The 22,843-nt window shown below is 38.5% G+C and overlaps 1 protein-coding gene across 3 annotated transcripts in view; it reads right to left on the reverse strand.

Moving 5' to 3' along the window:
* The window catches only part of ano3 (anoctamin 3), a 167,725-nt gene that overhangs the window by 104,469 nt on the left and 40,413 nt on the right, over positions 1–22,843 (reverse strand). For 2 of the 3 annotated variants that reach the window (XM_067437075.1, XM_067437077.1), the window contains exons 2-4: positions 8,347–8,547; positions 1,741–1,871; positions 1,218–1,373 (exon numbers count right to left, since the gene is read on the reverse strand). In XM_067437075.1, coding sequence (XP_067293176.1) covers positions 1,218–1,373; positions 1,741–1,871; positions 8,347–8,547 — 488 coding nt within the window. The remainder of the gene's footprint in view (positions 1–1,217; positions 1,374–1,740; positions 1,872–8,346; positions 8,548–22,843) is intronic. The other variant, XM_067437076.1, reaches the window with a different exon arrangement.

The raw sequence follows: 22,843 nt of genomic DNA on the forward strand, positions 1-22,843 counted from the left end.
GTTAGAGGGTTTTGGGGAATTTAGTTTAGGAACTATTTTTGTTTTATTCTTTTCTTTAATTTGGCACCACCACGTTCCTTTTTCCCCATTAGTTTATTGTATTTCTTCTTTATATTTCCTTAAATGCATTGTATTATAGCGCATACATACTGATTAGTGGCTTCAGCTTTAAGTATTAATAAATCAATTGGCCTTATCGACTTCCGTGTCTGGTCTTTTCTGCTGCCTGCTCCATTACAGCAATATTAACATCTAAATGTTACGTTCTGACCCTAGACTTTTTAAAGTTCATAACAACAGTGGAAACACGGAAACATAGAAAATGTAGATTTGGCTTGGAAAGAAATAACAATAAGACCAAGCTGGTCCTTCTCATAATTGACCTATCGGTAAGCCCCTCCCCTCGATCACAGATGAGCCAATGGCAGTTGAGTATCAGTTGCACGGGGACAGAACCTTGGACATCTTTAGGTTTCTGCCCCATAGAGAAACATTGAAAGATCCAAAGCTCTCATCGGTTTGATGGTGTTTATGCTACAAAAATGATAAAAGGCTGTCATTGAGGTACTTGTAACACTGACTCCAGGTATCCTGAGAAGATGGACAATTAAAATTAATTTTATACCATTTTCTAAACCCAAACAAGACAGAGCAGAGCATGATTGTTCATCTGTGTTACGCAGCAGGTTCACAAAGTGTATTAATCCAATGATGTAGGCACAGTAACCTGGTTCCCTAAGGATTCAACCTTAACATGAGGCTTCTCCCGTGTGCATTATGATCTGTAAACCTTCGCTTCTTAATTATTCTCCCATCATATTTATTTTAAATTCTTTTATATATTTTTTTAAATTCCCCCCTCTGTGGAAATCGTGTTCGTGAGGGCACTGCAGTGCGATTGAAAAGGGCACTTTCACTTTCAAAGGGGCAGGAGCTCGAGTTTGCTACATGAGGGCTATTTCAAAATGTATTGTTAGCGGTAGCAACATGCTAACACTAGACTCTATTAGAATCAATTATGGGTCAGGTTTCCTGTCTTTACATCACATTAGAAAAGACAGAGGCAGCTTCCTGTAGACAGCAAGACAGATAACTTTGGAACAGAGCTAGTTTCTCAATTTTCTGCTGGAATTCAAAACTGGACGGACAAAACGAATCAATGCAAACAAATGATGTTAAAACACCACAGTCATCTAGTGAAAAATATAGTTCTGTACCTCCTTCTCCAGCATTAGACCTTCTGCCCGCAGGTTCCTCTCAAACGTGCACCTCTTCTCCACCTGAGGGCTGGATTTCTTATACACTAAGATATAGTCGATACGCTTCTTCCCATCTCTAAACATCAGTCCTGAGGGGTTGTCTAGACTGTTCCCCTGAAAATAATGTCTTTATGTCAGATTTCAAAATATTTTTATTAGATTTTTCAGAAATGTTAGAAATCACGTTTGAGGTAGAACCATAATGTATGTTGCAGAAAACGGGAACGATTTGTTGCCACCAATATTTCGTACTCATAAATCAAAAAACCCATTGTTGGCCTACAAATGGCATATATATTTTGCTGATTAATCATTTAACTAATGAGTATGATGACAGCTTTATATAATAAGCATTTATAAATGGGTGCTTTTTAGGTTTCCAGAAAACGTTTCTCAAGATTTCATTCATTATCGAGCATGGGTTTGGATGAATAGAATGGTAGCAGATCAGCCTTTGCTATAAAGAAGGGAGATGTTGTACCTGTGTGGAGTCTGTGCGGGCCCCCAGCTTTCCCCTGGACACCGGCTTCTGCTGGACATGGGGCCTTTCATCTGTTTTAGGTGCAAAATCCCCCACCTCCCTCTCTTCCGTATAGACATCCTGACCTGTGTCTGTCCAAAAGAGGGAAATTTAATTATATATTTATACACATTAATTTTAGACATTCAACATAATTAAAATCTATATTAACTTCAACTTGAATTAGGCTTGGAAAATACTTTTAATTTAAGTGAACTTCACATAAACTCATTATAATAAATGTCATATTTACCTTTGGCCTTCATAATCAATATACAGAAATTTTATAAAGTTATCAAACACTTTACATGTCTTAAATGCATAAATAATGCATTAAATCGAGATTGTTCCTTATTAAAGCTACAATTGTCTCTGTTAACTCTGTTCTTTGATTATCATTAATGACAGACATCATTCGTGGCTGCTGTCACTTTAAGATCTGCTGCTGCCGAACATGACGCGGATCTGACGCGCTGCCACGCACATCTCATTTCCTCAAAACTCTTTTAAGTTCATTTTAGACATGATTTAATATTTAAGATTGCTCTTATGAGAATGTGTTATCTATAATTGTTTGTTCAAGCGCGATAGAGAATCTGATTCTATACTGAACCGACGCTGCAGAGCAGTGTAAATGCATAATTTAGCTGTTATCACTGTAAAGCTGCTTTGAAACAATCTGTATTGTATAAAGTGCTATAGACATAAAGGTGACTTTACTTTCCTTGGTCTAGTTACTGGTCAGTTTCCTTAGTTACCAATTATGTTCCACATGCATCCTCTTGCTTTTTTATACCACAAACTTTTGAAAGGTAATGTACACTCTCAGAAAAAAAAGGTCACTGGGGCGGTACCCTGAGGTACAAAAGTGAAAAGGTACATCTTTATACCTTACTCACCCCTAAATGGTACATATCAGTACTTTAGGAGTGCATATTAGTACCTTAAAGGTACATAGTAGTACCTTTTCAGTTTTGTACCTTAGGGTACTGCCCCAGTGACAGCACTGTACCTTTTTTTCTGACAGTGTATCATCCTTTACACAAAAAAATAAGCAGCAAAAGCAGATGTGAATCATTGTCTATTGTGACCCTGATCTACTGTTATCCTTAGTACTGACACTAAAAAAGCCAGACCTGAAGTGTCTCTGTATGAACATGTGGACTACAGCCAACAATATAAAATTCAGCTGGCTTAGATCAACCATCTCATTATCCATTATTCAGTCAGTGTTGAGCTCATCGGGTCAGGTGCTCCTGCTAAAAGATCTTCTGGCATGAGTGTTGTATCAAAATGATGGCCATTAGTGGGTGGTATTGAACTCAAGGGAGAATGTAATGCGGTTCTTTGGAGGATTCAGGCAGTGTCAGCACCTGGAAATGATTCCAGCGCCTTCACTTAGAACCTCTGAGCAGCACTTGGAAAAAGCTTGTCCACACACCTGTAGAGCTAATAAGGGTTAATGACTGCAGCAGTCAGCAGCAATCTCAGAGAAAAGAAGATAAAGTGGACTAATATTGGTGATTAAAATCAATAACTTTGTGTTAGCAGATTTTTTTAAAGGCTCGTTGCTTAAATTCAAGGCCCTTTGTCAAACAAAAAACAACCTCAAAATTCAATTAGGTCTATAACACCTGAAGAACGCTATTCCCAGTCTCACTGACAATCTGTTTGACAAGCGTAGTACACTTTTGGGTGTACATGACCTGCATAATGCAATCTTCACTGATGGGTACCAAACTCTGATAGCGCATAAGACCTTTCACTATTAACCTAAAGCTGTGAGGACAATCTATTCCAGTTTCACCCTTTTAAGAGAAATGTGGGTAACTAATTAATACTGTAATTCATGAATAACTACAAAGTAACAAATGAGTAACTCAATATTAACATTATAATAACTACAATTAACTAGCAAGATACTCTGTTAATGAATTAGTATGCAATACAAAGTCTCAATTGAATAAAGTTGTTCATTATTAGCTAATCAATAACTGATTTTTGTACTTCTCAGAGAACATTACTTCTAAAGTGAAGATAATAACCCACTAGTAATGACTCAAGTATTACCAAATCCTTCAGAAGAAACATTTGGAGCAGTATTCTAAAGTAAAAAAATAAAATAACTCCCTAATAATGAATGTCATTGCAAGCTTTTGAGTTCCCTTTTGAAGTGGTACCTCAATGCTGCATCTGGTGTTGACACTAACTCCATCAGTGTGACTGATGAATGTGTCTGATGTGTCTGAGACACACACCAATATTCATTGGCAGACGACAGTCGATGACGTCACAAGTGAAGCGCCTCTGAAAAGTTCACAGTGAAAAAGCTAAAAAGCTTAAATGCCCCATGCCATGACCAGGTTGATTCTATCTTGATTGTGCGATAAACAGGAGAATGTGATTCGGGGTAGACCCGACGAGTTCTCCCTGGTGGGCCATGCATGTCTCTCCACTACACACTGAGGTGGAAAGATCCTGGAAGAGATTATTTGAAAGTGGAGGGCTTATGGGGATGCCATCTGTTGAGGAGACACTGGACATCTATCTTAAGGGTGAGGAATCTTCATTAAAAGCTTCAGATTTGCAATAAAGATTGTGGTTAAATGGCAAGGCAGTGGTGTTTATTCTGTCTGTACTAAAATTGCAGCAGATCATCGCCGGAGGATGCCATCCAGGTGTGCCATCCAGGTGTTCAGCTGGCGTGGCTCTCTACCTAGGATCTGCCACTGTGTGTCCCGGCTTGTACATTGGAACCTAGGTTGATTGGGGCACACCCCATTATTAAAGGCATCAATCCGCAGTGGTTCGGCTTTGGTTACCCCATTCTCTGTAGTGTCCACCATCTCTTTCATGTTTCTCATATTAAATCTTTCTTGCATTCAGCCCATCTCCCTTCCTCTTCTCCCTCCCCTCCCCTGATGATTTAGGGGGTTCCTGCCTTCATCATCAGGTTCATTCTTGCTTCTAGGGACCGTGGGTGAGGATTACTTTGTGCATGGTTGACGATCCAAACGAGTCCATGATCTTCGCAAGCTCTAACGGTCCTTTTTTATCAGCCAAGTTTGTTTATTTGTTTAAAAATACACTCACCTAAAGGATTATTAGGAACACCATACTAATACTGTGTTTGACCGCCCTTTCTCCTCCAGAACTGCCTTAATTCTACATGGCATTGATTCAACAAGGTGCTGAAAGCATTCTTTAGAAATGTTGGCCCATATTGATAGGAGAGCATCTTGGTGGATGATGGATCCATGTTCTCATTCTGTTTACGCCAAATTCTGACTCTACCATCTGAAGGTCTCAACAGAAATCGAGACTCATCAGACCAGGCAACATTTTTCCAGTCTTCAACTGTCCAATTTTGGTGAGCTCGTGCAAATTGTCGCCTCTTTTTCCTATTTGTAGTGGAGATGAGTGGTGCCCGGTGGGGTCTTCTGCTGTTGTAGCCCATCCGCCTCAAGGTTGTGTGTGTTGTGGCTTCATTAATGCTTTGCTGCATACCTCAGTTGTAACAAGTGGTTATTTCAGTCAAAGTTGCTCTTCTATCAGCTTGAATCAGTCGGCCCATTCTCCTCTGACCTCAAGCATCAACAAGGCATTTTCGCCCACAGGACTGCTGCATACTGGATGTTTTTCCCTCTACACACCATTCTTTGTAAACCCTAGAAATGGTTGTCCGTGAAAATCCCAGTAACTGAGCAGATTGTGAAATACTCAGACCGGCCCGTCTGGCACCAACAACCATGCCACGCTCAAAATTGCTTAAATTGCCTTTCTTTCCCATTCTGACATTCAGTTTGGAGTTCAGGAGATTGTCTTGACCAGGACAACACCCCTGAATGCATTAAAGCAACTGCCATCTAATATCTAATGGTTGATTAGATAATTGCATTAATGAGAAATTGAACAGGTGTTCCTAATAATCCTTCAGGTGAGTGTATTTACTTCTTTTAATTTTTTCTGCTCGATTAGTGCATTGAATCCCTGCCTCCTCCAGAGGCCTCTGATACTCGTTATATCGGACTGCCTTTTGTTGCTGACTTTTGCTTTGCCCCTGTATGTGAAGTTGGACTATTTTTGGCCGTCTCATGCATTCAGTGAGGTATTTGGAGAGCGGTCGTTGTCTGAGAACATCTTGCTAGACAGGCCGCCTTAAGGGTGATGTTGGGTAAATTAAATTATGTGGCCAATTTAGAGTTCCTCTATTTCATTTAACTCCCTCCCTATATACTGTTGGGTTTTAAAGAAGGGATATTGCTCTCCTTTGGGATTGTATTTTTTTTTTAGGTTAGTGTGCTTTCAAACCTGTCACATTTAGTTCGGTTGAATCTAGAGATTGTTTCCCTCTTTGGTGCTGTTCATTTGGTCAGGTGTAAAAGCAGCAATCGCACTCAGGTGAGCACCAAAAGCGGACAAAACAAGCGTACGAAGACCTGCTTGAAGAGCTGGTCTCAGTACACTTTCAAACGAACTCTGGAGCAGTTTGTTTGTGGTGAGAATGTAATCTGACCTCGAACAGAACCAACTGCAAAAGTACTGACCATTTTTGGACTAAACCAGTTGCCGTAGTCAGCTGCGCTGTCATTATGTGCATGACATTACCTGATAGATCGTTGGCAATAATCTTCGAAGATGAGCATGTCAGAGATAAGAATAATTAATGCATGCCTCCGCCTAAAGAGACGAGCGATGCACGCTCACCGTCTGCAGTGCATTAGAGCATTGTTTCCAAGTCGCATCCGCGCTTCATTAGAGAAATGTGTTGTTTGCATACTGTGGTAAATACGCACAATGTAGTAGATTATGGCCAGGGACAAAACCAGCCCGTGCAGTCGTCTCTCCATAGCTGTGTTGTTTGCTGGCTTTTCCTCTTATGTTACAATTTTCCGACACCTAAATTCTGACCAATCGAAAAGCAGTTTAGGAAATACGCCATGGCCAGTGAGTGATCTGGATGTTGTCACGTGTCTGCATTTTTGTTAGTTTCAACAGGTTCAGACCAAAGCAATCAGTGTGGTGTGAAAAGAAACCAAAAAAAGCTGAAAAATGCAACAATGTATAATTGTTTGCCCTTGGTTCAGACCAAATGAACCAAACTAGAGATGTGAAAGCACCCTTAGACTTTGAGCTAGACTTTTGAACCTTTTGTTGGCATGGTCTGAAGATGATCTGGTTAAATCTTCATGAAAATCAGAGCAACGGCCTAGGAGGAGTTTGAAAAAGTAGCTTTTTTGGAAAATTCAAAATAGCGGGAAAATTTTCATGACGGAAAATGACGTCATAGGGTGCAATCGAATCAGCTTGAGCCACGGAATTTTGATTCTAGCCCTTATGGTTCAAAAGTCATTAGCATAAACATAAGTGCAATTTTGGACAGGAGGTGGCACTAGAGGGATTGAGTTAGAGACTCAAAATTTGCTATAGTGACAGTTGGGTCTATCCTCTATCGGTGTGCCAAATTTCACAACTTTTTACCATACGGTTCTATGGGCTGCCATAGACTCAAGAGCGGAAGAAGAATAATAATAATAGGAACGGCAATGATTTCAATAGGTGCCTACGCACCTTCAGTGCTTGGCCCCTAATTAGTCCCCCAGACTTTAACAGGGTATCACTGCTTGTAGTCGACCCGCTATGAGCAGGATTCGAACCGACGCTAAAGACCACAAAAAAACAGCAACGTCTGTTACGTGGGCAAGTGTATTTATGATAAATGTTTTCTTTTCTTTTAGAACACCCCACAAGTACATGACAGACAAAACAGGTCTTGTGTCTACAGGTAGGAACTCTACAATGATCTGTCTCGGTTTACTGTTGACATCTATGTACAATGTTTTGCTAGTATGATTGGAGATGTTTAGGTAAAACACCGGAGAGTATACGTGTTCTTTTCACAGAAAATCTGGCAACCGCAAGCACACAAGCTCTTTCTCGTGCGCACATGATCTGATTTTATCAATCTCCATTTGAGATGTTCTGCTTAAAGTGTCATTCAATCGGTCTGTGTTCTGTCAGGACTCACAAGCCATTTTACTGAACTGCTGTGAGCTGTTGAAATAAGCCAATCAGAGCAGAGCTCAACATTAATATTCATGACTCTTCCAAATAAGGCAAAAACAGAGCATTATACCTAGGGACAATTTAGAGGGTTGTAATGGACCTGTAAAACTGTATCTGGACCATTTTTGGCCTTAAATAAGCCACATACCCTCTATGTAGGTATCAGAAAACAATTTAACATATTGTTTCAAATCATTCTAGGGCACCTTTAAAACCGAGCGCCCGCAGAGCAATGACCTAGATTCATACCGAGGATCGGCCGAGTGTTTTAGCCTTAACTGGGCCGCTTTCGGCCCGCACAATTTTTGCTATCTGGGCCTTTAACTACCAATTAGCCAATACGTAGCATGTGAAGTGAGATAGTGATTGTGAGTGTGAAACACTGAAAGGTTTGTTATGTTTGTTGCATTAGATGGGGCATGTCATCTTATCATGCTAATAGCTTAGCTTGCTAACTATAAGCTAAATAAAAACCCAAAGAAAAGCTATGCCAGTGCTCACCTGTGGTAGGAGGTGTGATGTGTGTGCAGGAGGCACTGACGCTGTGACTGTATGTTTTGGGTTCAGGACTCAGAGGCACAGACAGGAAGTGATTGAGGTTCTGAGGATGAGTCTGACTTTGAGCCAGACATGGCAAACTGCGGCGAGACGACTTCAGTGTTTTCTCCTTCAAAATCTCACTGATGCTGGTGTGCATACCTGCTGAGACAGAAACATACAAAATACCCAACTGAGAGACGGGATTAAAAACACCAACATTTCCACTTTAAAAATGGGGATGTATTTAGTTACAAATATAAAGGCACATATATATTGAACAATTCATGAAAAACACAATGTGTAAGGTAGTTAGGCTGAAATGTGAATGAATTCATCTGGATGCATATTAATCCAAAACTAGTACAAAACAAATTAACTCCAAACAAATATTATTCTGATAATTATTGATTGATTTTGTTGTTATTGTTATTTTTTTAAGTTCTTTTGTCCCATGTCTCAAGAATAAGAGTGATCTGAATCTGATACAAAGACTCTGTAATGCAATTACACCAGTAAAACTCACTTACACTATCAAATGCAAAGGTATAATGATCACTTACAGGACAACCAGTGTACATTTACTTAATTAAATAGCTCCTGGAAGAAGAGTCAGTCTTTATTGACTCGCACGGTCATCTTATGATAAAGGTTGGACTAATGCCTCATGGGAAAGAGGCTGTTTTATTGGTTTGCAATAGTCACAGAAAGCCGTTACAGAAGAGGCAGTTTTGGTGATCATTTTCATTATATGGACCATAGGTTGATATGGATTATTTGATAATAGGTTTGACAATAGGTTTAACATTTTAATAATCCATGCAGGTTAATGTTAATTTCTACATAATTTTTTAACATTTCAAGTTGTAGGAATAAGCATTAATCTATGAATGAATATGAATTAACAATGAACATATACATTAACATAGTGCTGTAAATATATTTATTGTTAGTTCAAACTGTTGTTTATTGATACTTCATTAGTAAATTGGAAGAAAAAAAACATGTTTTTATAAACTTTAAACCTCAAAATATATATTTTTAAATGCATAACAACATCACTGACTAGAAACATATAGCATGTATCTGGTATATTTAATCAGCTATATGCAATTAAGGATAAATGTAGCACTAAAGCTTCTTTAAAATACTTCACATTAGTTAATTGTATGTTGATCTGCTTGCAAAAGAATACAACGTACAGTCAAACCAAAAAATGATTCAGACACATTTTTTAGTGTGTGCAGGACAGTGAGGAGAGCAAAATAAAGTAAACTGTGGCACATTATACCCAAAAAGTTTCCATACAGTGACTACCAGTAAAAGTGATTAAAATTATTCAGACACGTTTGCCTTTTAGTTTTTTCTTTATGTGAGCTTTGACACACAGACTGAACCAAATGAAGCATTGCTTGGTCATTGGTTGAGCTACATTGGTATTATCTAATTGTGTTCTTAAATCTAACGGCTGATTGGTGGATTGTGATCCATTACATCCCTTCCTGTCAACGTGATCTGACATGATCAAGATGAGTGTATTCTGGCATTTTAACTCTGAGCTCTTGTCATATTTTATTACCATTTTCTAAACTGTCACGAAGAAACAGTGAGAAAACGTTTAAGGTGTGTGAATACATCTTGGTTTGACTGTATAGACGTTTATGCGTTATGTTAGACACATTGGAATTGATATAGACTTGCATTGTAATCTGTGATGTTGTGACTGTGCTTGTACAGTTGCTGCCGTAGTTTGTACACATTAAACCTAACAGTGAGTCTAACTGGGTTAAATATATGTGACCCTGGACCACAAAAGCAGTCTTAACGGTCACATATTTGAAACTGAAATGTATACATCATCTGCAAGTTTAGTTTGTTAGGATAGGACAGCATTTGGCCGAGATTCAACTATTTGAAAATCTGGAATTTGAAGGCTGCAAAAAATCTAAATATTGAGAAAAACACCTTTAAATTTGTGCAGATGAAGTCCTTAGCAGTGCATATTGCTACTAATAACACATTTTTTATATATTTATGGTAGGACATTTACAAGTTATCTTCATGGAACATGATGTTTACTTAATAGCCTAATGGCATAAAGGAAAAATTGATCATTTTGACCCATACTATGTATTTTTTGGAAGTTGCCTCTTTAATATATCCCTGTGAGACTTATGACTGGTTTTGTGCTCCAGGGTCACATTCAGAACCTCTGTTTAATTCTCAATTACACAATAATTTAAAGACACATATATTACATGTTTGAAAGATAATTGCTTTCCCATTGAAAATGTCGGTGGGACAACTGCAGGCTAAGATGATAAAAAAAAATTAAGGAATTTACCTTCAAGTAAAATTTTGCATCAAGGAAGTAGTCAAAGGTTGATGGCTAGGTAAATGTTTTACAGCTTCCATTATTCTAAGTGTGGACAGCCATCCTGGGGCAGAAAACATAATCCTCTTGGGAGCAATTTCAGTCTATGTTTTGAATGTTATATATGAGATGATTATCCACACACACACACACACACACACACACACACACACACACACACACACACACACACACACACACACACACACACACACAGAGAGAGAGAGAGAGAGAGAGAGAGAGAGAGAGAGAGAGAGAGAGAGAGAGAGAGAGAGAGAGAGAGATTGTACAAATAATACATTTTTAATTACACTGATTGAACTATTATTTATAGATAAAACAGAGAATGACCCATGTGGCTCCTTTAATAAGCTTTTAACAAATTATAGAAAGAAAAACACTTTTAGTTTATGTATTTGATTTCAATGTGAATGACCATGATCTGAGGAGATTTTTAGGATGCGTAATGTTTTCAAATAGTTAATACACAGTGTTTCTCTTTTCTACAATTATAACATAAATTAATTGAAATACCAACACCAAAACAAACCAAAAAATAAAAACCTGTCCACATCTGGATAAAAGACTATGCGTAACCATTTAATTAAAAAAAACATTTCACAGCTTGAAGATGATATAAACGTCTCGTTCAAGGTCACACTAACACACATCCAGTGGAAAGCTCATTTGTAAGGCTGGGGAAATGCCTGGTCTTGCCCACATGGCTGCACAGAGATAGAGCTGATGTGGATTTTCCTCTCCGAGTGACCTTGCCCATGACAGCTGCATCAATCCAGCCCACTCTTAACCCACGGCTAACCTTATAATACTATATAGAGCTAACAAGAAACCGAAGCAATGATCTAGAGTGTTAAAGCCAAAGCACACAGAGAGAGAGAGTTACAGAAAGTTCAAAGAGCAACAAACACGTGCAGGGCTGAATTAATCAAGATCTTAAGCACTGAAAATCTCTTGAAACCCAGGCGCTCGGCCCTAATAAAGCCCATTCTTGTAGCATCTTGGGATCCAGACACAAGAGAGAAATTCTTTGGAAAAGAATTTCCTCCTCTTACTCTTTCATTTTTAGAAGTAAAAAAAATAAAAAAAATAATAATAAAAAATATAAATAAAAAAATATATAAAAAATAAATAAATAAATAAATAAATACATAAATACATAAATACATAAATAAATAAATAAATAAATAAATAAATAAATAAATAAATAAATAAATAAATAAATAAATAAATAAATAAATAAATAAATAAATAAATAAATAAAATAAAATAAAATAAAATATACACTCACCTAAAGGATTATTAGGAACACCATACTAATACTGTGGAGGGAGATTATGGTGTAGGCAGGATTGTTTTTCAGGGGTTGGGCTTGGCCCCTTAAATCCAGTGAAAGGAACTCTTAATGCATCAGCATACAAAAGACATTTTGGACAATTTAATGCTCCTAACTTTGTGGCAACAGTTTGGGGATGGCCCCTTCCTGTTCCAACATGACTGCGCTCCAGAGCACAAAGCATCGATCCATAAAGACATGGATGAGTGAGTTTGGTGTGGAGGAACTTGACTGGCCTGCACAGAGTCCTGACCGATAGATCACCTTTGGGATGAATTAGAGCGGAGACTGAAAGCCAGGCCTTCTCGTCCAACATCAGTGCCTGACCTCACAAATGCGCTTCTAGAAGAATGGTCAAAAATCCCCATAAACACACTCCTAAACCTTGAGGAAAGCCTTCCCAGAAGAGCTGAAGCTGTTATAGCTGTAAAGGGTGGACCAACTCCATATTAAAAAATATGTACATTAATTCAAAATACATTAACATTTAATTAATTAAAGAATGGGATGTAATTTAAAGTTTTATGTGCATGTAAAGACAGGCATCTCCAAACTTTTGGCAATATGGAGTATATTGATAGAAATGTATATTTAAATGGAATTAAATAGATTGTAGAGCAAAAAGCAGACCTTGAGGGCCAGAGTTGAGGCCTGTCCAAAAGATTAGACTGGTAATAACAGAGCGCATGATATGAGGCATCATTCATAGGTAGTACTAAGCAGTATCAAGAAAAAAAAAAAAAAGATTTTGTTTTATATATATATATATATATATATTATATATATATATAGGGATAGTTCACCCTTTACATCCTGATCGAAATCAATAATAGAAGTGGTTTAAATATTAAAAGCTCTGAAGGCAGGATGACATGTAATGCTTTAAAAGCTAACTGGCTATTGCTAGCCGCTCTGAAACTGCCTACCTTGCCTTTAAGTGATTTTCATGTTAACCGTTTTAGAAACCCCTGCCGGGCTTTTAGCAATTGAAATAATGCTGCATGTGTTGTACTATATGGATCACTATTATTATAAGTTTGTATTTATTTATTTATTTTTCAGTGGTGATCTAAATATCTGTGGCTTAGAATAGATGTAAATTTGACAGACCTGTGCTGCAAGTCTATGGATATTTTCCCCTCCAGGTCTCTATGTGAAAACTTTGAATTAATCCTGGAGTGTCAGGTTAAGAAATTTCCCACTGAACATAAACTGAACACAGCATGAACGTTTCTTACACTGTATAAAACGCATGAATATTTAATGAGGTAAGCAATGAGGCAATTTATGATTGATTGTCTTTTGCTGAACAACTTACTGTAACACCCACACACAGCCTTTCCCATGCCAGGGTTTATAACTGTGGGGTTTAAAACAGGGCTGGACTAAAATTAGTGTGTGAAACTCTGCTTAAACTGAAAAGTTAATTTAAATTATGTTTCCAAAAATGACATTGTTTTTAAGGCAGAATTGCTTGTAGTCTATCCTTTGTCAAGCACATAATTCAGTGGGGAAAAAATCCAATTGGCGAGTGAAGCAGGAGGAATGTTGTGATAAACTTCCATTCAAAATTGTGTTTTATCTATAAATAATAGTTCAATCAGTGTAATTAAAAATGTATTATTTGTACAATAAAATTATTTGTATCAATCTCTCTCTCTCTCTCTCTCTCTCTCTCTCTCTCTCTCTCTCTCTCTCTCTCTCTCTCTCTCTCTCTCTCTCTCTCTCTCTCTCTCTCTCTCCTCTCTCTCTCTCTCTCTCTCTCTCTCTCTCTCTCTCTCTCTCTCTGTGTGTGTGTGTGTGCATTTCACAGTACTCTGGCATTAGCTTATCAACATGCTAATATTAAACTTTACTAAAAATCAATTGGTCATGTGGAGCACTATTTGTGAGCCTCTATAAAGATACCTATATCTCAAAAAAAGATACCAAATCGGTAACTTGAGGTTGCACGATGGTTAGGATAACACTCTGAAAACTGAAAACCATGGTTTGAGCGCAACTGGCTTTTAAAGGGAAAGGGAGATGAGACTCTGATTGGTTTATTGCATGTTACGCCCAAAACACACCCATGACTCATTAAGAGACGAGGGACGACCCTTTTGGATCATACGTCGGGTGCGCCGACCATTTTGTCTGTCGTTAAACTAGCAAAAGTGGATTCGCAGACACCATTAGTGCAGCTGCACCATGAGCTTCAGACCATGGGCTCAGATCGGTAAAATAGAGCCCTTAATCAGACAGGCTTGTACGGAGTGGGTAAAAGTGCTGCATGTAGTCAAGTTTAGATTTCTCATTTACACACACGCTCTGATGATGTGTGTGTGTCTCTCTCACACACGTCTGTGTAATATATCCATATTGTCTGTAGAGATGCATCGTCACTGGCCAGATTTCATTACGCTCCACAATAACACCAGCTCCCCACAGCACAGACGATAGGACACACCATTATCTAAACGCAGACTAATTATCTCCTTCGCTTTATCTCGGTTTGGAGATTTCTGTGCAAGGGAAGAGCAGATGGTGCTGTGGCAGAAGTGTGCCACAATGACAATATATGATACATAAAAAACTCTTTAAACAAAAGTACTCTTTCCATGACTGTCTTATTCTTAATGTTATAGCATAGATCATTTCCTAATATTGAACTGTGAGAATAAAATCCGGAGTCTAAAGGCAGCATGAAGTGGCATTCACAACCCTTCTGGAAAAAAAGTGTGCTTAATTGTATTGAATGTTCAATACTAAAGCACATGCAAAGTATTTGATTATGTACTTATGTACGGATTATGTAATGTCAACTGCAACTTTATCTTTACAAATTTGTAATTACAAATGAAAAACATTACATCAAATATTCAATAGAAATTACATTAACATTCATTTTAGTGTACCATAAATGTGTATCAATACATTTGCAGTATGTTTCAAAGACGAAGGACATAATTATGAAATCACAGATAGATGTACTTAAGAGGGTCAAAAAGTAAAGCTAATTGCATACATTTAAATACATTTTCATTAAATTGCATTTAACATGCAATTAAGTGACCAAAACCACCAGTTTGCACTTATATTATTATTTTGGGGGGGATTTTTTTTTTTTTTTCATAATACATACTCTTGTTGAAATTATGTGAAATTGTACCAAAGGTAAGCTTTCATTTTTTAAACATTCAAACTTTGATTTTACTTTCTTAATGTAACATACAGGGTTGGGGAGTAACAAAATACATGTAACTTATTTATTCAAAATACAAAATTTGAGCCCCTCCCTGAATAAGCCATTTCACATAATACATAGACTCCCCTAAAGGATTATTAGGAGCACCATACTAATACTGTGTTTGACCCTTTCTCCTTCAGAACTGCCTTAATTCTACATGGCATTGATTCAACAAGGTGCTGAAAGCATTCTTTAGAAATGTTGGCCCATATTGATAGGATAGCATCTTGCAGTTGATGGAGATTTGTGGGATGCACATCCAGGGCACGAAGCTCCCGTTCCTCCACATCCCAAAGATGCTCTATTGGGTTGAGATCTGGTGACTGTGGCGGCCATTTTAGTACAGTGAACTCATTGGCATGTTCAAGAAACCAATTTGAAATGATTCGAGCTTTGTGACATGGTGCATTATCCTGCTTGGAAGCAGCCATCAGAGGATCGGTACATGGTGGTCATAAAGGGATGGACATGGTCAGAAACATTGATCAGGCAGGCCGTGGCATTTAAACGATGCCAAATTGGCACTAAGGGGCCTAAAGTGTGCCAAGAAAACATCCCCCACACCATTACACCACCACCACCAGCTTGCACAGTGGTAACAAGGCATGATGGATCCATGTTCTCATTCTGTTTACGCCAAATTCTGACTCTACCATCTGAATGTCTCAACAGAAATCCAGACTCATCAGACCAGGCAACATTTTTCCAGTCTTCAACTGTCCAATTTTGGTGAGCTCGTGCAAATTGTAGCCCCTTTTTTTTCTATTTGTAGAGGAGATGAGTGGTACCCGGTGGGGTCTTCTGCTGTTGTAGCCCATCTGCCTCAAGGTTGTGTGTGTTGTTGTGGCTTCACAAATGCTTTGCTGCATACCTTGGTAGTAACGAGTGGTTATTTCAGTCAAAGTTGCTCTTCTATCAGCTTGAATCCGTCAGCCCGTTCTCCTCTGACCTCGAGCATCAACAAGGCATTTTCACCCCCACAGGACTGCCGCATACTGGATGTTTTTCCCTTTTCACACCATTCTTTGTAAACCCTAGAAATGGTTGTGTGTGAAAATCCCAGTAACTGAGCAGATTGTGAAATACTCAGACCGGCCCGTCTGGCACCAACAACCATGCCACGCTCAAAATTGCTTAAATCACCTTTCTTTCCCATTCTGACATTCAGTTTAGAGTTCAGGAGATTGTCTTGAAGCAACTGCCATGTGATTGGTTGATTAGATAATTGCATTAATGAGAAATTGAACAGGTGTTCCTAATAATCCTTTGGTGAGTGTATACTCCATACTACATTCAAAAATTGACATAACCTTGAATCATAACTGTCTGTCAGTACCTGGATGATCCAAAACTGTTTCAAGTCATTTGTTTAAGTAATTGCACCTTTTATCTCACAATTCATATATTACATAATTGTATAATGTCCAGATTATACAGATTATATAAAAGAATATGTTTTCCTCCTCAAAATTGTCTTTTTTTATCTCACAATTCACAAAAACAAAAAAGTACCTTTTTAATACATATTTAGTGGTGAAAACAAGCTTCCATGAAACTCGGTGCATTAAGAGCAGGGGGTAAAAACTTGTGAACAGGATGATGTCTTATTTTTGTTTAAAGATCCTATTTTTTTCATTTTTCATAATTGTTGTAAGCACGTTCCACAGAAGACAAAATAAGTACAATTTACGCTGTTCATCCAGTTCAAAGAAGTGTACACACCCCAGATCTCAATGCATTGTGTTGCCTTTTTGGCATCAATATTTTTAAACATGCTGTTGTAGGAGCAGGTGGTTCTTTTGAACTTATTGTGTAGGTTTATATAAATATATTAAAGCCTATTTTGATGTGCAATGCAATCATGATTTTAATCTTACTCTGTCTCAGCTATAGCCCAGAAACGCTAATCCTACGGATATGATTTATGCAGGTATATTAGGGTTAAAGAGAAGAATTAAATAAAAATCGAGAGTGAAATACAACAACTTCAGTATGTAATACTATACCGAGCTATTACAGAAAAGCAGCAGTGTAGAGGAAAGAAGAAAGAGAGACAGAGTGTAATGTGTATATTGTTTGGATTCAGTCCAGTCTTATCAAGCACATTTCCACCACTAATTGAAAATGTACGAAATGGTCCCATAGAAATCAAACACTGCTATTCGTGCAGCACCATGATATCTGTGCCAGGGGCGACAAATCTGCAATCCTGGATTTAGCCAGGGAGGCAAAGCCAATAGGACTCAGTGATTGAGAGAGATTATCTGTGTGTGTGTGTGTGTGTGTGTGTGTGTGTGTGTGTGTGTGTGTGTGTGTGTGTGTGTGTGTGTGTGTGTGTGTGTGTGTGTGTGTGTGTGTGTGTGTGTGTGTGTGTGTGTGTGTGTGTGTGTGTGTGTGTGTGTGTGTGTGTGTGTGTGTGTGTGTGTGTGTGTGTGTGTGTGTAGGCACGCTGCTCGTACACGTGTCCCACCTGGACAGTCTGATCCTCGACCTCAAACCAGCCTTTACTACAAAAATAAAGACAGAGGTTCTCTAAACAGATCGTGAGTCTTGCTGCACGTAATCCCAGCACATCTGTGCACAGTTCGCATGTCAATCCAGATTCAAAACCACACGTATACATTTTTTTTTAATAAACAACACACATTGTAGACACTAGTAAATGCTAACTAGTGTATTCCTGCAGATATGTATGTCTTTAAAACAGATGTTGATATGATAAGGACCAGTGTTGGGGGTAACGCATTACAAGTAACTTAAATTACGTCATTCGATTACTTTTTCAAGTAACTAGTAAAGTAACATAACTTAATCAAAAAAAGTAACACAAGTTACTTTTCACATTTATTTGAATGACAAATTTATTTGACTGACAAAAAAACCCTCTCCTTTCCCCATATTGAGAAAAATCGAAAGTGTGAACATGATGGTTATTGTAGTTCTAGGCTAAATGTGAGCATTCACTCATCTCACTTATGAAATAAAGATTCAGTACTCCAAAAATCAGTCAAATGCAAAATCAGGCATACCTCCAATAAATAAATATTAAATAAAACAAGTATTTTTATGCATTGAATCTACATTTATTGACCAATGTTTGCTGTTAACTTTCGATGAATCAGTTTTTTTCCGTTTTTATTGTTGTTTTTTTAGTCCTGTGCCCTATTTTCCATTATCCAGAACGGCAGGACAGCTGAAAGGTTTGTTTGAGCTGCGCCCACTATTGTACAAATGTGCATTTTTACCTCGGAGGTTTATTATTTCAATTTTTTTGTGAAAAGGTCTTTACATTTGCACAAAAATATAACATTTTTGTTATAAAAAAGGTGAGAAAAAGTAACACAAAAATGTAACGTAATGCATTATTTAGTAATTCAATTAGTTACTTTTTGAGGGAGTAACGCAATATTGTACTTTCAAGTAAGTGCTTCCCCAGCACTGATAATGACTAAACTAATGACCAGTGATGGGGAAAGTTACTTGAAAAGTAACTGTGCGTTCACACCGCCGGTGGCAAGTCATTCATTTTCAATGGGAGCCGGGCGGCGAGCTCCGGCGAGAGCGGCGCGGTGCATCTTGGACGATTTGGGCGTCGAGGAGAGTCGAAATCAGCTCAACTTTACGGTAATGAGCTATGACGAGGTTCGGCGGCAACCAATCAGAATGTAGAAGTGCTCCGCTTGAGAGAAATCCAGAGAACGCAAGCTTATAAACTTTTGTTTCGGACCACTTTAGTTCCCAAAGCAAAATGTAAGAGAAGTTGATCATTGCTGTGCGGGTTTCCCTATCATCTATGACGACACCATTTATAGTGATGTGTAATTTGTTAAGAAGTCACGCAACACTATTTTTACAGGCGCTAGAATGCTTGTTTTTCAGCGGGTATGCAATTTATTCTTACTTTCACATTTAAACGATTTCATGAGGTTAACTTATACCCTACTTGTGGTCAGTCTATCCATCAACATGCTTGTTTGATTTGCGTCCTCTTTAAATACAGTTTAAAAAAAGAAAAAACATTCGATCTTCGTCAGAACGGGAGCGCGTCCACGAAGCTTTCTACAGCTGCGTTGGCAGGGCGGCAAGAGCGAGTCTTGACGCTCTCGCCGGCGGCGGTGTGAACGCACGGTAATGCATTACAATATTGTGTTACTTAGTTACTTTTTAAGAAAAGTAATGCGTTAATTTACTTTTGCATTCATTTTTCTTACGTGGGCTGGGTTTTTTTTTTTTTTTTTTTAAACAAAAAGTTCTATTTTTGGGCAAATCTAGACCCTTTCACACCATAATTTAAATAATAAGCCTGAGGCTGAAGGAAATATTAATTGATGCGTTTCCAGTAGAAAGCGCCACTCAAATAAACCTTTCAGCTGCTGCCTTTCTGGATAACGGAAGAATAGGACGCAGGAGAAGAAAGTTTAACACTTAATTTACCTATAACAACAAAAGATCATCATGTTTTTACATCGCTTTAACTCATCAAAATAAGTTAAGCAATTCAAAAAAAATTATGAGTTATAAAAGATTAAATTCGTTTTTAGTTCAGTTTAATGTAATTTAAGTTGAAATTAATTAATAAAAAAACAACTCTTGACCTAGAATCTTGACCAACTGCTGTTGCCAAAAAAATGCAATATAACTCTTTAAATTGTAGTAATAATTAACAATGTTACTGGTTTTACTGTATTTTTGATTAAATAAATAATGCTGTTTGGGCAAGTGTGACACTAAAAAACACATTAATGATAGTTGATGCCATTCTCAAAGCTTTTTTCTTTTTTCTTTTAAATAAGCACATAGTAAAGGACATTTAACACATATCCTTCTACTATTATATATTAATACTGAAAAATTTAAACAATATTATTATTGGGGTTTTTTTTTACATTACATTAATGATGATATGATTAAAGTCAAAATAATTAAAGCACAATGCAATCGACAGGACGTTTTTTCCATTACACTGCGCTACATTATTCTGGCATTCTAAAGACACAGCGCTCAAGTTCAAATTTGTTCAACTTTTTAATAAAACACATCCTTAGACCCGCTTTCTTTGTTCCACTGACCCATGTCTCGCGTTTTTAACAGCAAAAACACATTCTGGGCCCTATTTTAACGATCTGAAACGCAAGTGTCAAAGCGCGAAGCGCAAGTAACTTTGTGGGCGGGTCTCGGCGCTGTTGCTATTTTCCCGGCGGGATAAATGGCTCTTGCGCCCGGCGCAAATCTAAAATGGGTTGGTCTGAAGTAGCTTCATTACTCATAGGTGTGGTTTGGGCGTAACGTGAATAAACCAATCAGAGCGTCATCCAACATTCCCTTTAAAAGCAGGTGCGCAAGTTCCCTTATGGATTGCTATTATTATGGCGTATTTACCAGGCGCACGCCAGGAGCGGTTCACAGCCGAGGAGACTGATGTTCTTGTAAGAGCAGTGAAAGACAGAGAAGTTGTGTTGTATGGGGATGGGAGAAACCCACCCAAAATAGCGTCGGTTAAACAGGCGTGGGAGGAAATAGCCACAATTGTTTTGACTAATTTGTAAGCTAGATTTATGCCTATTTTTTCACATCTTCGTGGCACACCACAATGATTTCCGTCATCTCATGTGTTAATATTTTTTTAGTGTAACAATTTATGATTTGCAAAAATAACTGTTGCATCTGTGTAGATTACATGAGCAAAATGTATGCGCGTTGTGCACGCTATACATTATGGTCAAGCATGCGCCCTTAAAATAGCACAATGAACAACGCAACGCGCCACTGACTTTAGACTAGGTTTTTTCTGTTCAGTTGAGCAATTGTTTAAAGGGGGGGGGGGGGTAAAATGCTGTTTCATGCATACTGAGCTTTTTACACTGTTAAAGACTTGGATTCCCATCCTAAACATAGACAAAGTTTCACAAACTAATGTTGGACGTTTGATAGAGTATTTCTGTGTCAAAAATACTCCTTCCGGTTTCTCACAAGTTTCAGAGAGTTTTTTTCGAGTATGGCTCGGCTTGACGTCGATAGAGCGGAAGGTCCTTGTATGGGCCGTACGGGTTCTTCTCCCGGTAGGGCGCGCGCGCGTGACTAGAGCGAGAGAGGAAATGCACGCCCATAAACACTCTCTCAGCTGCAGATCCAGTCGTCCGTGAACACTTATGTCGGTTATAGTCCGCGCCGCGCTCCACTTTATTCTTATGGGTGACGTCGAGCGACTTCAACGCTTCAGCACAGCATTCCGGGAAGGCAGCGCTGCATTTGAACCGGTTTGAACGCAGAAATGACGGGAAGCTTCACAACATCGCTTCAGTCGTGTCGCAAAAGTTGATCTCCACTGTTCACTGCTGTCAGGACTTTACCAAATCATACCAAAGAAGTGTGTTTTTGACGGAGCGGTCTCAGCGATAAAGGTTCGGTCCTGCTTTGGAAGCAGCCGGTGAGTAAAACTGCTTCAAATGTCTGTGCTGTCGGCTATCGTCGCGTGAGTAAACATCAGTAAACGACATGATCGCGTGCTTCGTCATTCAAATGCGCTAACGGTTACTCCATTGTTGTTCTATGTATAACGTTACACTAGTCTGATGTGCAAAACCGTTTTGCTTGCTACTGCTAAGGTTTAGTCGCATACAATAGTCCATAAACCGAATCATGTCCTCATAAACTGCGAGTAAAGACACACAAATGTTGACAGGCCACTAAATACAGTCCATACCACAGAGACGGACGTCCTGCTGTTGCTGTTTCTCCTGTTCAATTTATTTCTCCCTCAGATTTGATTGTGGATCATTATCTGTATTAGCTGAGCTCGATATCCATGAGTTTCTCCACGCTTGAGGACGTCACCGCTTTATGCACTTGTCATTCTTTAGCTCCACCCACACGATACGGCTCCAGGCGCTCGTTTTTTTCCGGAAAGACTCGGTACAGCCCATATTTCTTTTATAAATATAATAAAACTTTTAATATAATATATCCTCAATATAAGGATGATATATTGCATCCTTCATATCTCCAAAAAGTTTTATTTTACGTTTAAATATAATAAAACTTTTCGGAGATAAGAAGGATGCAATACTACTCTATAGGTACTCAAGATTGACATGAGATTGACTGAAACTGAGTGTTTCACCCCCCCCTTTAATGGAACAGCAAAATAGCACCAGGGATTGTTTGCGCCGGAACACGCCTCCTTTTTTGCGATGAGCCGCCCAGGGAGCGCAAGTTCATTCACTAGTTTAGCGACGTGCTTCTGTGGAGGGAAAAGTGAGCTTTGCGCGGGTGCAGAATAGGAATGACACATTCGTCGGTGTACAAAGTCAATTGCGCTGGGTGCAAGATAGGGCCCACTGTGTGAACCGGCCCTAACTGACCCAAACACGCTACTGACAGCCTTCACGAGATACAGCCAAATGTCATATGAGGACAGCTGTTGAGTAATCTGAACAAACACAGCTGGATTAGTGTTGATATAATGCATGAATAGAGCCAGAGTTAAGACCAAGAACATAACTAC

This window comes from Pseudorasbora parva, chromosome 25 (genome assembly GCF_024679245.1).
Source record: "Pseudorasbora parva isolate DD20220531a chromosome 25, ASM2467924v1, whole genome shotgun sequence".
Lineage (NCBI taxonomy): Eukaryota > Metazoa > Chordata > Actinopteri > Cypriniformes > Gobionidae > Pseudorasbora > Pseudorasbora parva.